The sequence below is a fragment of the Camellia sinensis genome, chromosome 1 (assembly GCF_055761805.1).
Source record: "Camellia sinensis isolate YWXY chromosome 1, ASM5576180v1, whole genome shotgun sequence".
In the NCBI taxonomy this organism is placed as follows: domain Eukaryota; kingdom Viridiplantae; phylum Streptophyta; class Magnoliopsida; order Ericales; family Theaceae; genus Camellia; species Camellia sinensis.
Window position 1 is genome coordinate 143,314,840 of NC_138961.1, and position 20,119 is coordinate 143,334,958.

Genomic DNA, 20,119 nt, shown 5'->3' on the forward strand with positions numbered 1-20,119 from the left:
TCACGTGGCGGGTAGTGATTGGAGGAGCAGGGAAAAAAAGAAAAAGAAAAAGAAAATATAACCAATGAGAGAGAGAGGGGGTCAAAGGGGGTGGGAGGAAAAGGGGGGATGAATCATTATTGATAGAATAATGCTTGGGACCCCCTTTTGGGGGTCACTCCCTCACCCCCTTTGTCACGTGGCGGGTAGTGATTGGAGGAGCAGGGAAAAAAAGAAAAAGAAAAAGAAAATATAACCAATGAGAGAGAGAGGGGGTCAAAGGGGTGGGAGGAAAAGGGGGATGAATCATTATTGTAATAAAAATTTTAAGTGATGATATTAAAGAAACAATAATGATTCATCCCCCTTTTCCTCCCACCCCCTTTGACCCCCTCTCTCTCATTAGTTATATTTTCTTTTTCTTTTTCTTTTTTTCCCTGCTCCTCCAATCACTACCCGCCACGTGACAAACTACAGACAGCCTCGCCGCCTACTTGAGAGTCCAAGAATCGTCTGATTATATAGGGCCGATCAGTCTGCAAATGCAGTCTCTATATCGTCCCATTGCAGGTACTTGGTGCTGTAATCGAAAGTTATATTTGACTTCTTGTATCAACAGTTGGATTTTATATGTTATACACAGAGTTTTTATAAGTAATTTTCTTATCTGATTGCTTTGCAATTGTTAGATTGGTGATGGATTGATTGCTCTATTTTATTGGATGAGATTCATAGAGAAAGCTCATCAATTTGATTTCTTAGAGTTCGTCTTTCTTTTATCAGTAATAAAAATGCAACTGGGTATTAATCATTTTGTATTGGGTCGGTGTCAATTTATCACAATGCAAACAAAAAAATAGGTGTGTGTGTGTGTGTTTTCTGATTGATATGATGAGCTTTTTTGGTTTTCATTCTAATTGGATTTGACCTCTCCCTTTTCCAGTTCTTTGTATTTTGGGGCACTACGTGCAGATGAGAGAAAGGGAAATAAATTACCAACACATCATGAGGGCTGCAAATGTGTCTGTGTTGGTGGGGTGCACATGAAAGATTGTGGGGGTCATGTGTTGGTAATTCTTTTCCTCTTCTCTCACCTGCATGTAATTCCCCTTGTATATTCCCTTCAAAATAAGTAGGTGAGCTTAAATCGATTTTGCATCCCATGAATCTCAATTTCGAAATTCTAGACAGATATATTTGAAATTTTTTCATTCTGTGGAGTTTTGTGAAAGAATAAATTGATGTTTAACAAATGCAATGTTTTGAGAATTTGGAGGTTAAGTTGTTTGCAATGGGTTGGAGGGCATCATGAATGATTTAAATTCTGGTAAAAATTTCATAGAGATGAGTTACGGATTGATATTTTTGTCACTGGGGTTGCTTAAAAGTCATGTTGGAAAATCTGAAAGTAACTTTTGAATTAAAAAAAATGATGGAAAAACAATGTATAGATTTCAAATCAAAGTGCCTCAGGTTTTCAATCTATAATCTATAAACTGGATTGTCCTGTCCTGTCCTGTCCTGTCGACTAGTTTGTTTTGTTTTATAGTAATATAAGAACCTCTCTAAGATTGTCTATCTTGTTAGAGTATGGAAAACTTTTCATTTTTTTTACTTATTTTAGGTCATTTACTTATTTTGGATAAAATTGACTAAGGGTTAGAGGTTCACTAGAGAGTGGTAGAACACATCAGACATCAAGGACCAGAGAAGGACTAGGGAAGAGAGAGAGAGAGAGAGAGAGAGAGAGAGAGAGAGACCCTTTGGAAGATGATGCATGTGATGTAAGGTGGTGTTGCCTTCTATTTATAGAAGGTCGCTCATGTGATCATTACCAATTGTCCGGTATTCCATAATTCTGTTAGGATACATGCTAGAACATAAGCAGACAGTTAGGATTTGTCTCAATTCCTAAGATTCCATATCTTAGTTTGATGGTGAAGTCTCTTGCTTATTAGGATTGGCCAAAAGCAACTTGCCCCATGTGGGGCATAATGCCACAGCGCAACCTTCATCTCTAACCCTTCTAATTCAAGCCACAAGAACGCCAGTCTCGTGGTGCGTGCTGATGACCTCAGTGTGCCTAAGACCTGTCTCTTTAGTCTATGCACTTGAATGGTGCGGTGTAACACCGTCAGTGATGGGGTTTTGCAGTATAAGTACCGCAGTGATGGGTTTATGCAGTATGACTACCGCAGTGACGAGTCGTGCTGTAAGACCACTACGGTAGTGAGATGCCTAGACTCCTGGAATGTCAATTTGGCAATTTTATTTTATTTATTTTTAAATAAATAAATGAAGTCTTGAAACTTGGGCATATATGAAATGCATATGTGTCCTTCAATGTGATTCGGTTACAACCGAACACATGGACCTTACACCTCTCCCTTGAAGGTCGACACATGTAGGTTCTTATGTTGACATGTAAGGTACATGTCACTAGCTATGTGTTCACAACACGTAGCATTGTAGAAAGTATCTACACATAAAACAATTGTTTATTGTCAAATCAAATTATGTTCACTTGCCTTGTGGTTCAAGATTCATGACTATTTAAAACATGTCTGTTTGTGGCTTGATTCCAGCTGTGACTTCATAACAATGCAGGGTGTTGGTTTGCTTTCTGATGTGATGGATATAACATGGCTAAGTTCCCTCTTACTAGGGGTTGGTTGTTTTGCTTTGGGATACCTCATCAGTGTACGGCATCTTGCTCACATATTTGTTTCGGGTAGAGTAGCTAAAGACAGCTCAGTTGTGGATGGAAACAAGAAGAATCAGCCCAAAGAACCTCTTGAGATTGAAATGCTGGCAGACATTCTTGATGATTTCAAAATGGTTTCATATCACTTTGCTCTGTCACTCTCTTCACATATGTGCATATATTTCCAAAGCTGCGGTGCTGAGGAGAATTGACTAGAACCTGACTTTTTCCTTATTCAATGCAGGTTTTGGTTGTGAGGAATGACTTGAAGATGGGGAAAGGAAAGATTGCTGTGCAATGCAGGTGGCTACCAGTTCTATAGGCTCAAACATGATTTTTTATTTGTCTTTGCTATTGGACATTTAATAAAAACTAGCTGCTATATTGTTTTGTTAATTGCAGATTTTTCAACCATTGACTTAGTAAGGTTTCATGTTGGCAGGGAGACTGATTGTCTAATTCTTATATTACGATGCTCTTGCAAGTTCATTAGCTAAAGTGACGAGCAACCTTGTGGGTTTCGGAATATCATCATAATTTAAAGAGAAAAATTCACTTTAACCCCTGTACTTTAATCTGAAAACACATGTACCCCCTTAACTTTTAACACTCACACCCTATGTACTCCGAACTATATGTGTTTTCCTAAAAATGAGAACATAAAACAGAAAATGGTTACACAACCAAAATTCTGTCTGGGATAACATAGTGGAGTTCCACCATGAATTAGCAACTTGACGTGTTTTTCAATAATTATGACTTTTATAACCTAAGATTGAAAACACATATACCCCTCAACTTTAAAAATTTCATGTTTACGAGTCCTATAGTCATGGATAATTTTGTCTTTTACCTTTTTCGTTAATGCCATCCACAATTTCACCTTAGTTTGGTGTACTAGAGGGGTAAGTGTAGGCTTTTAAAGTTAAAGGGGTGTACGTGTTTTTGGGGAAAATTATAGCGGTAAAGTTTTCCCCTAATTTCAATGTAAGAGAGAAAAGATTGCTTGGTAATAAACTTAACTATATGCCATCCCTATTTTTACTTTAGTTCAGATTAGAATGGGGGTACATGTAGGTTTTTTAAGTTGAAGGGGTATGCGTTTTGGGGGAAAAGTAAAGGGTTCTGCACAGGAGAGGATTCTCAAATTTTTCTTAGAAAAAAAAAAATTATAGTGGGCCCTTGTTTGAACTTAAACATATGAAGTAATTCAAGGCTTAAGCATCTTGGTTACGAGATATCGAAGACTTTTTGTTGACACTTAGAATGCTTAAGATCTAAATCTTATTTGTCTGCAATTTGAATCTACATTGAGCTTGCTCCTTTCAATTATAAATGCCAAAGGCCTCTTGAAATGGAATTTATAGTTGAGACAATGAAAATTAGATGTCTGTTTGAAGCAATCATAAGATGGCCTTGAATAACACAATGTCTACAAATCCTTGCTGAAATTGATTATTGGAAGACTGAGATATTAAGGGTGTTTTGTCAGGTGTTGGTATCTCTGATTCATTAACATGCTTTGAGTCCTGCTTCGACTGTTGACACTTTTCTAGTTACAATTGCAGAAAACGTCTTGAACTCTGGTTTATTTTGTTTATTTGCGTTCTCCTTGGGGTTGGTTTTGTGTCTTGTTCCGATATGTTATTGAAAATTTATCTTGGTGGTTAGTCATGCAACTTTGGGTCTCTATAACAAGCTCCTTCACTGGGCACCCAAAGCTTTGAACAGGTACTTTACAAATTAATTCAGGATTTTTGTAGGTTTGAGCTCATATACTTTTTGTTATCAACCTACTCTTTCTGACCACGTCTTGTCCATATGCAGGTGGGAGATGTGCGGGCAGGTTAAGGTGGTTGTGAAAATTGAAAATGATGAAGATTTGCTAGTTTTACAAGTTAGTATGATTTAGATCATTGCAATGGCATACAAAACAATGCACATATTTAAAACGGGCTTTAGTCACATAATGTCGGTTGACAGAATACTTTTATAAACATATTTTTTAATTGATCATTGGTTCAATGGTAAAACCTTGGCCTAGCAACCTTGAAGTTATGGGTTCAAGTCTTGGGACAACCACTTTGTGCACTATGCCAAAGGTTAGGTGTGTACCCAATCTTTCCCCTCCCAAGTACAAATTAATGTGTTCTAATTGGGCATTGTTTTTTTTTTATATATTTTAATTTGATCAATTACATTTTTTATATGGGATTAGAGTGTTTAAATTATCGGGGCAAAGCAAAAATTTTATTCTTCAGACTTTTGCTTGTATGGCCTGCGTCAAATGGTTTGTTTGCCTTCTTGTTGGTCTTACTTGAAAGAGCAAGGCCCAAAGTGAAACTGATGTATTCTCTGAACAGTTGCATCATATTTTTTTTGGTCCTTCACATGCATGTACATACTGCTTTATATTCTCATAATTGAAACTAATTAATTTTGGTAGTGATGCCAATTCTATTACCAATCTACGTTTGCTATTTCTTCCTCATCAGGACACTTGTCTTGGAACTTTTGAACTTTTGGCCTTCTCTTTGAGCTCAGATGTCCTACTTAATTTCATCCCTCATCCTCCTTTCTGGACAATGGGCTTTCTTTGTTATTTTCTCTATGAATTTGTATTGTGTTTTGCAATATGGACTACTAAATTATGAAAATTTGTTGCAAGTATTATTGTAAACTTCCATAGAGCCTCCGTTATCAGAATCTTACAATTTACGATTCGATTCACGATTCGATTCGCAAATTTTGCAAAATCGATATGAATCTATAGGTGAATCTATTTTGGAAGTGAATCTCTAGTGAATCGTACGATTGACAATCGATTCATGATTCGATTCACTTTTTACGATTCATGCAATTTTTGAAATTATTGTGTCCGACATATTTTTGACTATTTTTTTCTCCTTCTTTTTAGTGAAAATGGATTTATACAACTTTTAATAGCGTTTAATACCAAAATAACCAACATATATACATAATTTGTTGTTATTTTAGTGATCATAAAGTTTTTAATAGGATCCAATCAGATTCAGTCAGATCCAACATATTTTTAACCTTTCTTCTCATTTTTTTTTCCCTTTAAAAAATTATAATATGTTTTCTAAAGATGTTTAAGATTAAAGTTACACTATGAATTATCTATTGCTATTTTATTAAATTGAATATTACATGTGTGAGGTCAGTTATACCTTTTAAAATGTTTTAGGCTTTAAAATAAAAGATTCTAAATAATTCTTTCTTATCATTTGCTCACTGTTACTTAGAAAAGTGTGTATGCTTATTGTCCAAATATCAATATCGTTGTTAATTATTGTTACTTTGAAAATTAATAATTTGTCTATTTGGTTACTATCTTTATTAAGAATAGTTGATAAGAAATATCTAAAAAGAAAAAAAGGTTAGATGGTGATGTTATATAAGAACTTTTGTTAACTTTTTACCTATTAAACTACGTGATTATCATTCAAAATAACATTTTCATTTATTTAAGTCTAAATATTTCATGTTCATCAGACATATTTAATATCTAAATGTATAGATATATGTTTTTAAGTAAATTAGAAAATGTGGCCGAATCTTTACGATTCACGATTCAATTCGGTTCGCAATTCGGTATGAGGCTATTTCGATTCACGATACGAATCCCGATTTGACATTTATGCATGGAACCACTTTTATCAATTGTCACTCCTTATTAAACCCTTGAATATTCTGCTATAAGCATTTCTGAAAAATGCTTGAATAACAAAAATCTTGTAAATTAACTGGATAACCTTTTCATAGACATCCCATGTAATACTTGCTAGCATATTAAACCCAACATTTTCCCTCAAGCTGGTGAATAGATATCAATGATGCTAGTTTGTAACAATTGTTTTGAAATTGACCTGTCCAAAGATTTAGTGGGAACTGACATGTGATTGGTGATAGACTTGATTTTCTACAGGATAGACATTCACTTTTTCTTGCATAGAAATTTTGGCTTTTCTATTTCTCACATGAATACTGCCACAATCAGGTTGTTGGGTGGTAATGATTCTTCCTTGCTTTGATCATTGGATTTGAGTCTTGATGCCCTCATGTTACTGTGGGGCAGTCTCAACTCAACTCGATGGGGTCAGTCACCACCGTCTTTATTTATTGTTTATTATTATTATTTTTTTGCTGAGTGAAAAAATACTTGCCTTTCATAATAGAACTAGCCTTTCCCTTTCACTTCTATTGTAGTTTTTTTTGTATGTACACTATTTTTTCTCATGAGCTAATCCTTTGGAAAATTCTTCTTTACTTTGACAGGAAAGGGCAAAAGCACTGAACTTACCGACACATATTGATGATGGGCGAACACAAATAGCACCAAGTGAGTTGCAAATTAATTCCCTTTGCTATTAACTTTTATTTTTCTATGTTGATTTAGCAGACAAATCTCTTTTGTGTTGATGATGGAGGATTAAAGTTCTAAGGTTTTCTGGAATGTAGTTGTAATCTACTTTTGGAACTTGTAGTTGTAATCTGCTTCTGTTCTGGAATGTAGGTTTTGTGGATGTTGGAACTTGTCTAGAGCCATTGTTGTACTCTTTTTAAGAGCCATTGCCAGCTTGTTTTCATGAGTTACATTATGTGGACAAGAGCTATATTGATTGATGAATGCGGAGTTGGATTTTAATGTTTAAATCGATTCCAAAATGATGCGAGTATGGTTGCAAAAAAAATCTGAGTACATGCTTTCAGAAGAAGTGGTCTAAAGGTTTGAGAATTACGAAGCATAATGGCATAAATTTTGTCCAGCGCACCTTTTTAAAAGCTTCTGAAGCATATTGCTGCTCTGTGTTGTATTAGCGTGCTTAAGGTTTTGTGCAAGCCTGATAAAACTTTTGGAGATATGTTATCAAGCAATGTGCAATTTTATTTCTTTATTTCGTGCTGTGTTCTGTCTCCTATTCCATTGCATATCTAGTCTCCTATTCCATTGAACCTTCGCAACAAAACTAATAATTTGTTTCTAGCCTATTATCCAATTCACATTTTCTTAACTATGTTTATCATTTTTTCCTATTCTTTCAGATTCAAGGACAGTAATGGCTATCCTTGGTAAGATTATCTCTACTTGGATTATATTATTATTATTTTGCTGTTGGTTCCTGAGTCGGATAGTAATTTTCATGTGGAGAACTCATTGCATAGTAAATTTACAGTTTTTGTCATGGCAAATAAATTTTCTGCCTAGCAAATGCATCTTGTCATATCTTTTCTTTCTTTTTTGTTTTATTTTATTTTATTTTAATCTCCCATAGTTCATAGGGCTAATCCTCATGGCCATATGTATCCGCAGGACCTGCTGACATGGTTGATGAGGTAACAGGTGGACTGAAGCTTTTGTAGTGACTGCTACATTTCGGAGGTTATATATATATATCTTACTGCAATGAGCATTTGGTGGTAGAGTTCCGGGATCTCAACATTCTGGCTATAGCATTACGAAATCTACTCTCTTGATAGGAAAATGGACACTGGATTACTGTGTTTTTGCTATCATTTGTGATGATGATGATAAGTTTTTGTTATGAACGCATCCTCAGTTACGAAATCTAGTCTCTTTATAGGAAAATGGACACTGGATTACTGTCTTTTTGCTTTCATTTGTGATCATGATGATAAGTTTTTGTTATGAACTCATCCTCAAATGTTGTGTCGTTCTTTTCCTTCATCGAGAAATATGAAACAACAGGGAAATTGAATCTTCATTTGATTTGCGACCAAGCATTTGGTATATATGTTGCTTGTTTCTCAACTGAATCGGGGGCGTATTACATGTCGGTGAAGTATTTATTTTTTGGGGGCTATTACATGTCAGTGAAGTCAGGAAAAATAAGTATAGGGATGACCACCAGGGTTTGAGGCGGATTTGTTATTTCCCACCCTTGCCCCCATTTTCAAACCCCACCCCCTCCCCTGCTCCAACCCCGCTACGGATGGAATTTTTCAATCCCATCCCCGGATCCACAGATACTCAATACTTGCGGATACCCGACCACATTTCAAATAGTTAAAAAAATTGAGAACCATTTAAATTCTTATTACACTAAACAATTTCTCTTATTTCCATATATATATAAACAGTGAGACTTTTAAGATTATTATTTATTTATATTTAAAGAGAATCACAGATATTTAATATTCATTTCTTATATCTAATTATATTATATATATACATATATATTATTAATTATATTGAGTCGGATTTAGTTCGAAGGAGGCGATATCAGGCCTCAGCCTCCGCCCCACCCCCGTTATGGGTGATCAAAATATAATCCACTTCTACCCCCACATAAGTGTCGAGTCGAGTAAAATTTGCCCCATTCGAATGAGTATGAGTGGGCCTCGCGGACCAGACAAAAATGACCATCCCTAAATAAGTACAAATTCATAGAAAAGTTTATAAATTAAATTATTATTATTTACAAAGTTTTTCATTAATTTGATATTTTTTTTTTTGAAAAGTTACACTGTTGTTTTCTCTTTCTTTCTTTCTTTTTTTTTTTTTTTCTCGTGAAAATAATAAACTGTTATCTAACTTAATTTTATTTCAATTTTACTTTTCATCATATTTTTCATTTAAAAACATATCACTATGCTATCATTACAACTGTTATAATGAGTTATTCACTTGCTATAAAAAATTATTTTCAAATTTAAATTAATCTAAACATATATATTTCAGCTTGAGTTATTTTCTCAAGTCATATTTTAAAAATATGATTTTAAAATTATTTTTTTTTTAAAAACAAATTTTAAAATTAATTGAAGTAAAGTTTTTAGAAGTGACTTCATGTCATTTTCATAAATTTAAGACAGAAAAATAATATATAAATTCATTTTTTAGACTTATTTTCTAGACTCAATGATGTTTAAGTGATATGATTGGCTAATATTTTTTGAATGGGTGATATAGTTGGTTAATAAGTAGAAAAAATATATTAAAAAATTATTTCTAATATTTTAATTAATTATCACATCATTAAACTTGATAAATAGATCAAATTTTTGATTTTCAAATTAAAATTGCACGGATTTAAAAATTTGAGAGAGTTGGTGCATTAGGTCATCTCTAACGCTGCACTAAATCCATCATCAAATTTAAATTTGGTGAAAAAGTTTCTTTTTTTTGTTCCAATAGTTTCACCAAACCTATATTAAATTGAGAATATAACAAATGTTTTACCAAACTGAAAATATCTTACACTTTTCAACCATTTATTGTGTATAACCCTTAAGTGTTGACCCACCGAACAATCGGCCGGATGTCCCCCAGATGACCACCTCAAGTCAAAATTTATGAAAAATTTACATTAACCGGTCGACTGCCCGGCTGACCCTTGATGATCACCTCTGCATCTTTTTTTTGACCGGCATTCTTTGTTGGTTCAAAAAATTATGATTTGGGGCAGCCTCCAATGAGGCACTTTGATTTAAAGAGGACTTTCACAAACAATAGAAACTAGATTCTCCAATACAGAAAAATAATTTGATCAATACATATATGCAAATCAAAATAATCTGCTCAACAAATCCAAAAGAAAGCCTTGTATGATCAATTTATCATAGTTCAGTGAACCAATGAACGGTCTTGAAGAACTAAAAATTGATGAAGTGGGTCTTCTGTATTTGTCTATTGGTAATGGTAAAGAGCCACCACAATCCGCCATTAGAGCTCGCTTTAATGGTTTCTTTGTTCAAAAACAAACACACAGTTCATGCCATGAAAATCTAAAACCCATATATATATATATATAGAGAGAGAGACAGAGAGAGAGAACACCTGAGATGAAATAAGATTGTAGCTAAAAATAGAAAGACTAGCTTTAAGCTCTACAGTGAAACAAAACTTTCTTGAACCCATAAACCAAAAAAACCAAAGCAGAATCAATGAGCTCTATCTCTAATTATATACCTCTGTGACCTCCATGATCAAGACACGACCCAAAGAAAATAAAGGACTCACTTTTTTTTACCACTTTCTTGCACTTTCTCTCTCTATTTTCAGAGAAAGAGTCCTTCGGTTTTCATAACGAAGCCTCACTAACTTATGATCAAGCAGTACACTTGCTAAGTTGGATTACAGTTGCCAGTCGATCGGTTAATAGTCCTCTCGGTCAATTTGTATTTTGATGACAGTTATAAATTTACTGTTAGAATAATTGATATTAAATAGAGAAAATGATATTTTTTAATTTAAATTTAATAAAATATTTAATAAACAATTAAAATATTTAATAAACCGTTGGACCCACCTAAGAGAAACGACAACGTGATATCACTCTACTACCTTACTATTGGGCAGGGGGAAAAAAATTAAAAAGTAACATCCCAAACAGAGCGGGACCAATCGAATAATAACGAGTCACACTCGCATGTGAATAAGATTTTATTGGGTTATTTTATTTGTATTTTGCTTTTGCTGTCTAGTCCTCTGGTCAGGTCAACCATTCACCACACAATTTCAATCAAATCACCGACACAACATAGCAGCCCCGATCATCATCATCGTCATCATCGGAGATTGCAGAGAGAGAGAGAGAGAGAGTACCGTTGTGGATTTGAAAATGCTGAACATAGTAATATTAGTAGTAGTGGTAATGGGTTTTGAAGTAAAGAAGACGATTCAGCTGAAGTCAAATCACCCACTACATGATGTGGTTGAGAGAATCAATGAGAAAGGAGGTCCATATATTGGGGTTGTAATGGCTTATCCTACTGAAGAGCTTGCACTCCTCTCCTCTGGTTTCTTTCTTCCCAGCTCTGACCTCCCTTCCCTTCACTTATCCGGTACTCTCTCTCTCTCTCTCCATGTTTTTAGGGTGTGTTTGGTTTGTATTTTAAAATAAATTTAAAAAAAAAAATTTAGAGAGAAAGTTCAGAATTTTTTTTTGATTTGTTTGGTTGTATATTTTGAAAATAATTTTGAAGTTTAAGAGTTTGACATGATTTGATATTTTGTTGTAGTTGAATAGATCTGTGTGAAAGAAAAAGTGATTGAGAAAGAAAGATAAGAGAGAAAAAATGATTGATTGATATATAAGAGAGAGTAGTGATTTTGGAAAAAAATTTAAAAAAATTTCTAACCAGACAAAATTTTGAATTTTTTTTTCAAAAATTATGTTTTGGGAGTTAAACCAAACAAGGCCTTAGTTTTCACTGTGGCCCCTTTAATTTGATTAAATTACACCATTGTTCTAATTATGGTTGAATGTGATTTCGCCTCCATAAGTTGCCATTGGCATTTTAGATGGAAAAAATCACATGCAACTCATGTGGAAATTTTAATAATTTTTTGTACTAATATATATTTGATTGAGAAATTTAAGAAGAAATTGAAAAGGAAAAAAAAAATACGTGAAAATAAATAAAATGTAAATATATTTTATTCACATTTCACCTTTTTTTTTTTCATTTCCAAATCTCTCAACCAAATACAACATAAAAGAAAAGAAAAAAAAATTATTTACACCGTTAATTTCTTGCGAATTTCAATTTTTTTAATTTAAAAAATGTCATTTTTTTCAATTAAGATGTTAATGGAGGGACGATATTGAAACAAAATAAAAGTTGCAAGGATTTATTAAATTCTTAAAACTTAGACTTTGAAATTAAAGTGAAGTTTTACTCAAACTAAAAAGATTAATGGTGTAATTTATTATTATTATTATTATTATTATTATTATTATTATTATTATTATTTATTTTGGATCAGCCATTAAATTGATTTTTTTTAGAGAAAATTAGTCTAAGATCCTTCTCTTATTTTTAATAATGGAAGAGATCTACAGTATTATTTTGTGATGTCTAAGGTCCCTTAACCCCACAGCCGTATATCATAGAGAAATTTGACTTTCTTAAATCAACTCACTGATCTCGATCTCATCATCATCATGTGATGTGCGTAATCATCATCTATTTCGATTTCCTTCATTTTCGCTTCTTCATCTTCTCTTTTGTTCTTGTGCATTGTGAACATAAACCAAGTCAACGAGTTACTCCGATTTCTTGGCGCCGAATGCTTGTTGCTGATTCCGGCGAATCAAGGACAGAAGAACGGAATTGCGACGGATCGAGAGTGTCAAAATGAAAGCTCGATGTGGACTGATATCGGTGAAGAGAGAGAAGGAGGAAGAGGAGGTCATACCGGCAGTGGTGGAGCAATCACAGGGGCACAAGTTAGCACAATCAGGGCAGAGAGTGTTAAGGTGGTCCCTAAGGCAAGTAGGGCAAATTTCGCTCCTCTGGCGCTTCGAAGGGTATTGTGGACATTTCCACACCTTTTTTTCGTTTCCATAAAATGCCATTGCTATAAAGCTCTCTCTCTCTCTCTCTCTCTCTCTCTCTCTCTCTCTCTCTCTCTCTCTCTCTCTCACTCTTTGGGCCACTGTGATGGTGAATATATAGTATTCCAAATGGAGAATAGTGAATTGCTTTGTATTTGTAAAGTCTAGTTTCAAAAATTAACAATTTTGTTCAGGTTTGAAGTTTAAAATCAACAATTTTGGAACATTTCACATAAAAGATTAACAAAAATATTGGATGTTCTTTCTTTTATTAATGTTGAGGTTTTTTCTCTGCAAAGAAATTCTCTATGAAGAAATTCCCAGAATTTCTTTGGAGAGAAATTCTTTGGAAGGTTTAGAATTTCTCTGGAAAATTGGAAGTTCAGAGAAATTGGAGAGAATTTCTCTAGAAAGAATTTCTCTAGAGAGAGTTTCTCTAGTTTGAATTCAAGAAGATGATGAAGGCTTAAGTTAGGAATTTCTCTAGAGAGTGGGAAGTCCAGAGAAATTCCTGGAGGAAGAAGATGATGAAAGCTTGAGTTAGGAATTTCTTTGGGAAGTCTAGAATTTCTCTAGAGAAAGAAGATGATGAAGGCTTGAGTAAGGAATTTCTCTGGGAAGTCCAGAGTTTCTCTGGAGAGTGGAAAGTCTAGAGAAATTGGATCGAATTTTCTTTAGATCGATGTTGAGGGACCTTAAACATTATAAAAATATTACATATCATTTATGCTATAAAATCTTGATACCAAGGCCCTTAAAAAAATTCTTTATTTATTTATTTATTTATTATTATAACTTGAAATATGTTAATACAAATTTTTAGCCCATTTTGTTAGTATTAGACACAAAATAATGAATTTCAAGGGTATTTAGTCCTTGTTTGGAACATAATATTTTAATAACTTTTTAACTTTTTACGAAAAGATATGCAAAAAAATAGAGAGAGTAATGTAACAACTTATAGTGACTTTTTGGCTTTTTAACTAAAATATATAGTTGAAAAACAAGGCTTTAACTAAAATATAAGGTATTAGGTTGAGTGGATATTTTTTTATTGGTGAGATGTTTACCTTTTGTGAAATAATTTGGTGAGAAATCCTTTTGTTATTTTGAAATGATATTTTATTTTCGATTTTACCCCTTAATTTATCTGTTGAATTTTTTTAACCTATCTGTTGGATTTTTTTATCTGTTAAAATTTTATAACCTATTTTTTCTATCCGTTCAAAGTCATACCATTTTCAAACTCTATCTGTTCGTCTTTCCACTTCTTTTTTCTCTCTATCTCTTTCTCTCTCCACATCTCTTTCTCTCTCTTTTGTTCTTTTTCTCTATTTGTTAGAAATTTCCCACCACCAACACTCAAATATAATCCAGTACATACATAGATATATTTGTTCAATTTTTTTATTTTTTATTTTTATCTATTCATTCACCGATATAACAACAATAACAACAACTTAAAAAAAAATAGATCTAATTTTTTTAGATCTATTTAAATTGAGAGAGTGATTCTTATTATTTGTTCAAATCTGTTCAATGAATATAATAGAATTTGATTTTTTTATCTGTTCAAATCTATTAAGAAAAATAGAACTTGAATGCATCTCAGATCTCTTAGCAAAATTATCCACCATCGGCGATGGAATGGAACTTCTCCGATCAAAAACATCACAAAAAACAATGCCCTAGCTTCCGTCAAAACAAATTCATCACATGGAAAACCGCAATTCCATGTATATAATACGTATATATATATATATATATATATATATATAGAGAGAGAGATAGATGTGGATCAGAAACAGAGGTGAGGTTTGAGATGAACGATGGCGAGGTAGATCGGAGCTTCGATGCCCATGCGCTGTGCATAGTATCCCTTCTTGAGATAGCGAGCGATACAACTGACAAGGAACTAAAGTTCGGTCTTGATGGATTTCGTCACTAACTTCTTTCTCTTCCTTCATCTCCTTGCTCCGGCTCCCTAGCCTTTGCTGCGGCCGAGTTTTGGCGGCCAATAGTGGTAGTTGTGCTTCATTTCGATAGAGAGTGTCAACCACGATGGCGACGAAGACAAGGGCTCTGGTGAACCTGGCACGACTTCAACTGAGGGCTCCGGTGGCTGGACTACCACGACTGCCTCAATCTCAGATTTGGGAAGGTTCTGAGATCTAGTGATCTCCCTCGATCCATCTGCTTCTTCGTTAGGGCTTCGCGGTGGTGGACGATAGAGGAGCAGGATCTGAGATTTTCAGCCATGGCGAGGTAGTGAAACGGTAGAAGGTGAGGGAAAGTGGTGGTGAGAGAGGGAAGGAGAGAGGAGTTGTGGATTTAGAAAATAATATATATACATGGGGGTAATTTGGTCATTTTATAGGAGATTGTCTTTATAAACAAAGAATTTTAGGAAAATTTTATTTCCAAATACTTAATTAGCTCAAGATACATCTTTTCTCAATATATACACATATTAATTTGATTATTAATTAATTTTTTCAATCCATACACTTAAAGTTACAATTATACCCTATACTCATAATCATTGTACACATAGCACTTAATCTTCCCCCGTCTCTCACACACACACACACATATACAATTGCATTCAATGATGTCGATCAACAGCAATGATCTTTGTTGCTCCATGAATTTGCTTTCTGGTAGTAAAAACTCTCTTCCTCATGTCCTCTTCATCTTGAATATCTCTGAGTCTTCGTTTGGGAATAGCTAAAATAGCCTGGCTTTTTGATTATTTTAGCCTTCATTTTTTAGCCTCGTTTGGTTTTTGTTTTTGGCTTTTTTTGTTTTTGTGAGAGAAAAAATACAATAATTATGGTTCGAATGTGACATTTTATCTTATTGGTTTATGTAGCCAATTTTGTCTTTTGTGCTTTTTTAGCCAAAAAGCTAAAGCCAAACATAGCTTTAGTTTGAGCATCTTCCAGAAGACATTGAAGTCCCATTACAAACATTTCTTTTCTTAATCCTTACCAAGCTTTTTTTTCTAAACCAGCAAAGAGAACAGTTCAACAACTAGTAGGAAATAAGGAGATAGAATGGAGATCAAGTGAAGCAACATAGAAGGGAAAAAAATGCAGAGAGACAGAGGTGGAGGGCTTACCAGAAATTGTAGTCGGATGAAGGAGGGAGAAGAGGGTGCCAGTAGTGGTGGTGGCGGCGGCAGCAACGGTGAAAGATGTGTACAGAGAATTTTCCATATAATATTATGAGTGTTGCTCGATATCTATTATGATTATTTTTATTTAAGATATAATTATCATTAAATTAATATTTCATTAAGTGTGTGCCTTGAGCTAATTAGGTGTGTGAAAATAAAATTTTTCAGTATTTTCGCGTTTGACCCTTTAAACAAAAAAAATTCAAAATTGAATTTATCACCAAAGTGCCCTTATTAATACAAATTGATTATTATTGTATTTAATGATTAAAAAAATGGGTAAAAAATCGTTCAAAAGTCGCTAACTAGGTTCAGATGGGCTGTCCAAGTGGATCCATCCAGCCCAAATTTTAAATCAGTCTATCTGTGCCCAGTAACAAGTCATTGGCAAATGTTATTTCTGTAATTAAGCTTTCACACAATTTGGGTAAGTTAGTTTGCCACCAAACCCAAAATTGAACCAATTTAGGTTGGTTTCATAAAATTCAACCCTGAACTGAACCAGTTCTATGGAAACAAATTAAACAAAATCGAAAATCTCAGTTTGGAACTATTACTAATGTTTTAGGGTAAATGGCACTTTGCTCCCTTTATGTTTGATCACTTTCTTACTTTAGATCTTAAAGTTCATTTTTTCCTATTTTGATCCTCTAGGTCTCAACTTTTTCTCAGTTTACTTTCAAAACTAACTTCTATTTAAAATTAGATAGAAAATACTACGACAATTGTCACATAATATAAAAAATATACTATTATATTAGGGTTTGAGTTTGTGTTAAATGTGTGAGTTATATGTAATAAAATATTTAATTTTATGTGATTGTCAATTTGTCATTTTTTGTCTAATATTTAATAGGAATTAGTTTTAGTAGTAAATTAAAATAAAATGAAAAACTTGAAATATGAAAGGTCAAAGTGAGAAAAAACAAATGACCAAAGTTGGAAAAATGACCAAATATAAAGAGGCAAAGTATAATTTAATCAATTTCGAAAAAGAAAAAATTCTAACTTGGCCCAATTGCTTAACCACTCATAGCCTGTAGTAAATTATAAGTTTAGACAACAATGTGGGATTGTTCCAAAAAAAAAAAAAAGACAACGAGGTGGTAGACGGAGAAATTCGTTGAGAAATTTGTCTAGAACTTTTCACTTGGTGGTTTTTGGGTGTTCAAAAACTGGCGATGAACTTGTCTATGTAGAACATAAAATAAGTGCTTCAAGTCACGTTACCGAGTTGCGTTGCCGAGTCGCTTTTCTAAAGATAATATTTGCACCCACCAATCAGTGTGTAGGGGATTACTGCAAATTCACCTCTAGGATACAATAAAGTCTGTATTGACGATAGTAGATCAAAACACTCTCGATTCGATATAATCAAAACAATCAAGACACTGATAATCAAATTTGCAAAAAATAATTATCAGTAAGGAAAGCAAAAACTTACTTAAAAAACTTTTGATCGAAAACTCTAAATCAAGAGGGAGAGAGAGAATTTTAGGATTGCTTTGCATTTGTGCTAAGTGCAAAGTGTGCCACACTGCCCACGCGCGCATGTGCGGATGGTGTTTCACCATCTTTACGGTGTGTGTGAATTCCACAATTCCATAGTTAAAGGAATATTCTATGAAACTCTTTATTAAGTGCTCCATGTTTTCCTCTTTTTCTAATGCAGGATAAAGTCTCCAAGCCTATTTCAAGTTTTCGAAAAAAAAAAATACAAGGAAGGTTTTAAAACACTAAAAAACTAAAAGTATTAATTTTGAAAATTCCCCAACAGTAGAATTTGTCCATTTTCCAGGGTCTTTAAAGGGCGTGAAAACACATAATAACTCTTACATGGAAATAGAAAAGAGATGTAACTCTTGTTGTGGGATCGAAGGGGTTTTTTTTAACATAATAAATAATCAATAAGTCAATGAATTGCCATTGTGAATGATTCAGTTTGAAATATTGGTTGATCAGGAAGGACATTCAACATTGGCAAGATTAAGGGTGTGGATGTGATTTATGTAATGACTGGGGAGCAAACGGTACTATATTATTTTTCTCCTTTTTTCTTATTTACACTCGATCTATTTTCTTTTCATATTCAAAATGAAAGCTATTAAAAAATTAATCACTTCTCATTTTGCCAAGAAACTTTTCTTCTTCTTTTTTTATTTTTTTTGGGTACAAACTCAGTTAAATGCAGGTATTACTGTGCAAATCCTTCTTGATGTCTTCGATATTAAGGGCATTGTTCACTATGGTATTGCTGGAAGTGCTAATGACTCAATGTCCCTTGGCGATGTTAGCATCCCTAAATATGTTGCATTCACCGGTTCTTGGAATTGGAAGGTAATATACATAGTTGTGCTACTTGCACAAAAGAATTTCACAGCATGGAAGACATATTAATACTCGTGTAGTTTTTTTTTTTTTTTGTACGACTAAACTCTCTCTTATATGCTTCTTTTATTAGTACTTGTGTGGGAATTTTTTTTAGGGTGGTAATTCGTATAATCCCTCATGTTCTAGGAGTTTCACTCAGAGAAAGGAGATTTGCCAGAACTGAAGTTTGGGGCGTACAATTTCCCAGAGAAGGGTGACAATTTGTTAGCAAAAATAGAGTTCACATCACAACAGTTATACTCCAATGGACGACCTATGGAAGAGGTCTTTTGGCTTCCAATTGATCCAAAATGGTTCAGTCTCGCTTCTCAGCTCCAAGTATGTATGTTAGTTGATTACCAAAATGGTTCACGGCCATAATTCTAGTGTGGAATATTAATTTGGGAAAAAAGTTTTACAGGATATGAAGTTAGTACAATGCGTCAACGAGACATATTGCTTGCCTGGAACACCACAAGTTGTTTATGGATTGAGAGCTTCTACTGCTGATATATTTTTGGACAATGTCGCGTACAGAAAATTTCTTTTCAGCGAATTTAACATCTCAACCGTGGATGAAGAGAGTTCTGCAGTCTTAATGGTTTGTAAACCTAGTAGTCCTATGTAATAACATTTTAATTTCTCGGTTTTTAACTATGTTTGCTTTATGCAGACAGCTTTGACAAGTGGAGTGCCTTGCATTGTGTTTCGTGGGGTGTCGGACATGGCAGGTGCAACAGATAAGTTGACATTGAGTAGCTTGTATACTTTGGCAGCAGCGAATGCTGTTAGTGTTGCAATTGAGTTCATTGGATTAATTGGCTCAACTTATCAAACTCTAGAAGACCACTGAAATTGCAGTGAACAATGTGGTCCAGAGGTTGGACATTTCAATCTCTACTATTGCCAAGTCATGAGTTCGGGCCATGACATCTCCTCCCCCCCCCTTTTTTTTTTTTTTTTTTTTTGATTTGCGATTTATTTATATTTATATTTATTGTTGTAATCAAAAAGTAAAACACTTTGCACTACATCAAGAAAAGGCTATGAGATAAAAATGCATCATAGTGAACTACCACATCCTAAAAAGAAGAAAAAAACCATTGAAATGATGAATCATGAGTCCCATTTCTGAGAATATATATAGTATTTTGTTCTTCTCTGTATAATCTGTGAAATCTTGGTTGAGAAATGTCATTAATGGTGAAAGATTGTGAAATGAGACATATTTGGGAAAAGAAAACATGTCCTTAGACAACTTGCTAAAAATTCTTATAAGAAAAGTTTTGCAAGGTATTGGTGATTGAAGTATCGATCTTGATTTGTTGTAGTGCACCAAGTTATTTTAAGCCTTTCATTTGATATTTGTTCGCGCCATATTCAAACCATCTAGTGTGAAGACGACACGTGAGAAGAAAAGGGTATTCAAATACCGAAGAGCCCTACTTTCGAAGGTGTCCACGTGAGCTTCGAATGCAATTCTTCAATTGGAAAGCATTATAAGTAACTTGTAAGAGGCATGTGAAGAGGAAGTTAATAAAGAGCAGTTGCTACACATACGAA

At 33.8% G+C, this 20,119-nt stretch overlaps 1 protein-coding gene across 1 annotated transcript; it reads left to right on the forward strand.

The window, feature by feature from the left end:
* The first annotated feature begins 436 nt into the window (after positions 1-436).
* Positions 437-19,725, forward strand: LOC114302983 (Peptidyl-tRNA hydrolase II (PTH2) family protein). The gene is made up of 15 exons (XM_028248123.2): positions 437-549; positions 923-1,049; positions 2,587-2,817; positions 2,928-2,986; positions 4,355-4,414; positions 4,511-4,580; positions 6,983-7,046; positions 7,751-7,777; positions 8,019-8,064; positions 11,106-11,512; positions 18,149-18,216; positions 18,368-18,523; positions 18,704-18,895; positions 18,978-19,157; positions 19,230-19,725. The coding sequence occupies exons 2-15, from the start codon at positions 1,023-1,025 to the stop codon at positions 19,407-19,409; spliced, it is 1,767 nt and encodes a 588-aa protein (XP_028103924.2). The 5' UTR covers positions 437-549; positions 923-1,022; the 3' UTR covers positions 19,410-19,725.
* The last annotated feature ends 394 nt before the right edge of the window (positions 19,726-20,119 follow it).

What these genes read in the sequence shown, in the direction of transcription:
- LOC114302983 (XM_028248123.2), top strand. Translation starts at nt 1,023, where the DNA reads ATGAAAGATTGTGGGGGTCATGTGTTG. An exon ending in GCGAACACAAATAGCACCAA is followed by an intron (nt 7,047 to 7,750) that starts GTGAGTTGCAAA and finishes CTATTCTTTCAG; the next exon opens with ATTCAAGGACAGTAATGGCT. An exon ending in AGAGTTCTGCAGTCTTAATG is followed by an intron (nt 19,158 to 19,229) that starts GTTTGTAAACCT and finishes TGCTTTATGCAG; the next exon opens with ACAGCTTTGACAAGTGGAGT.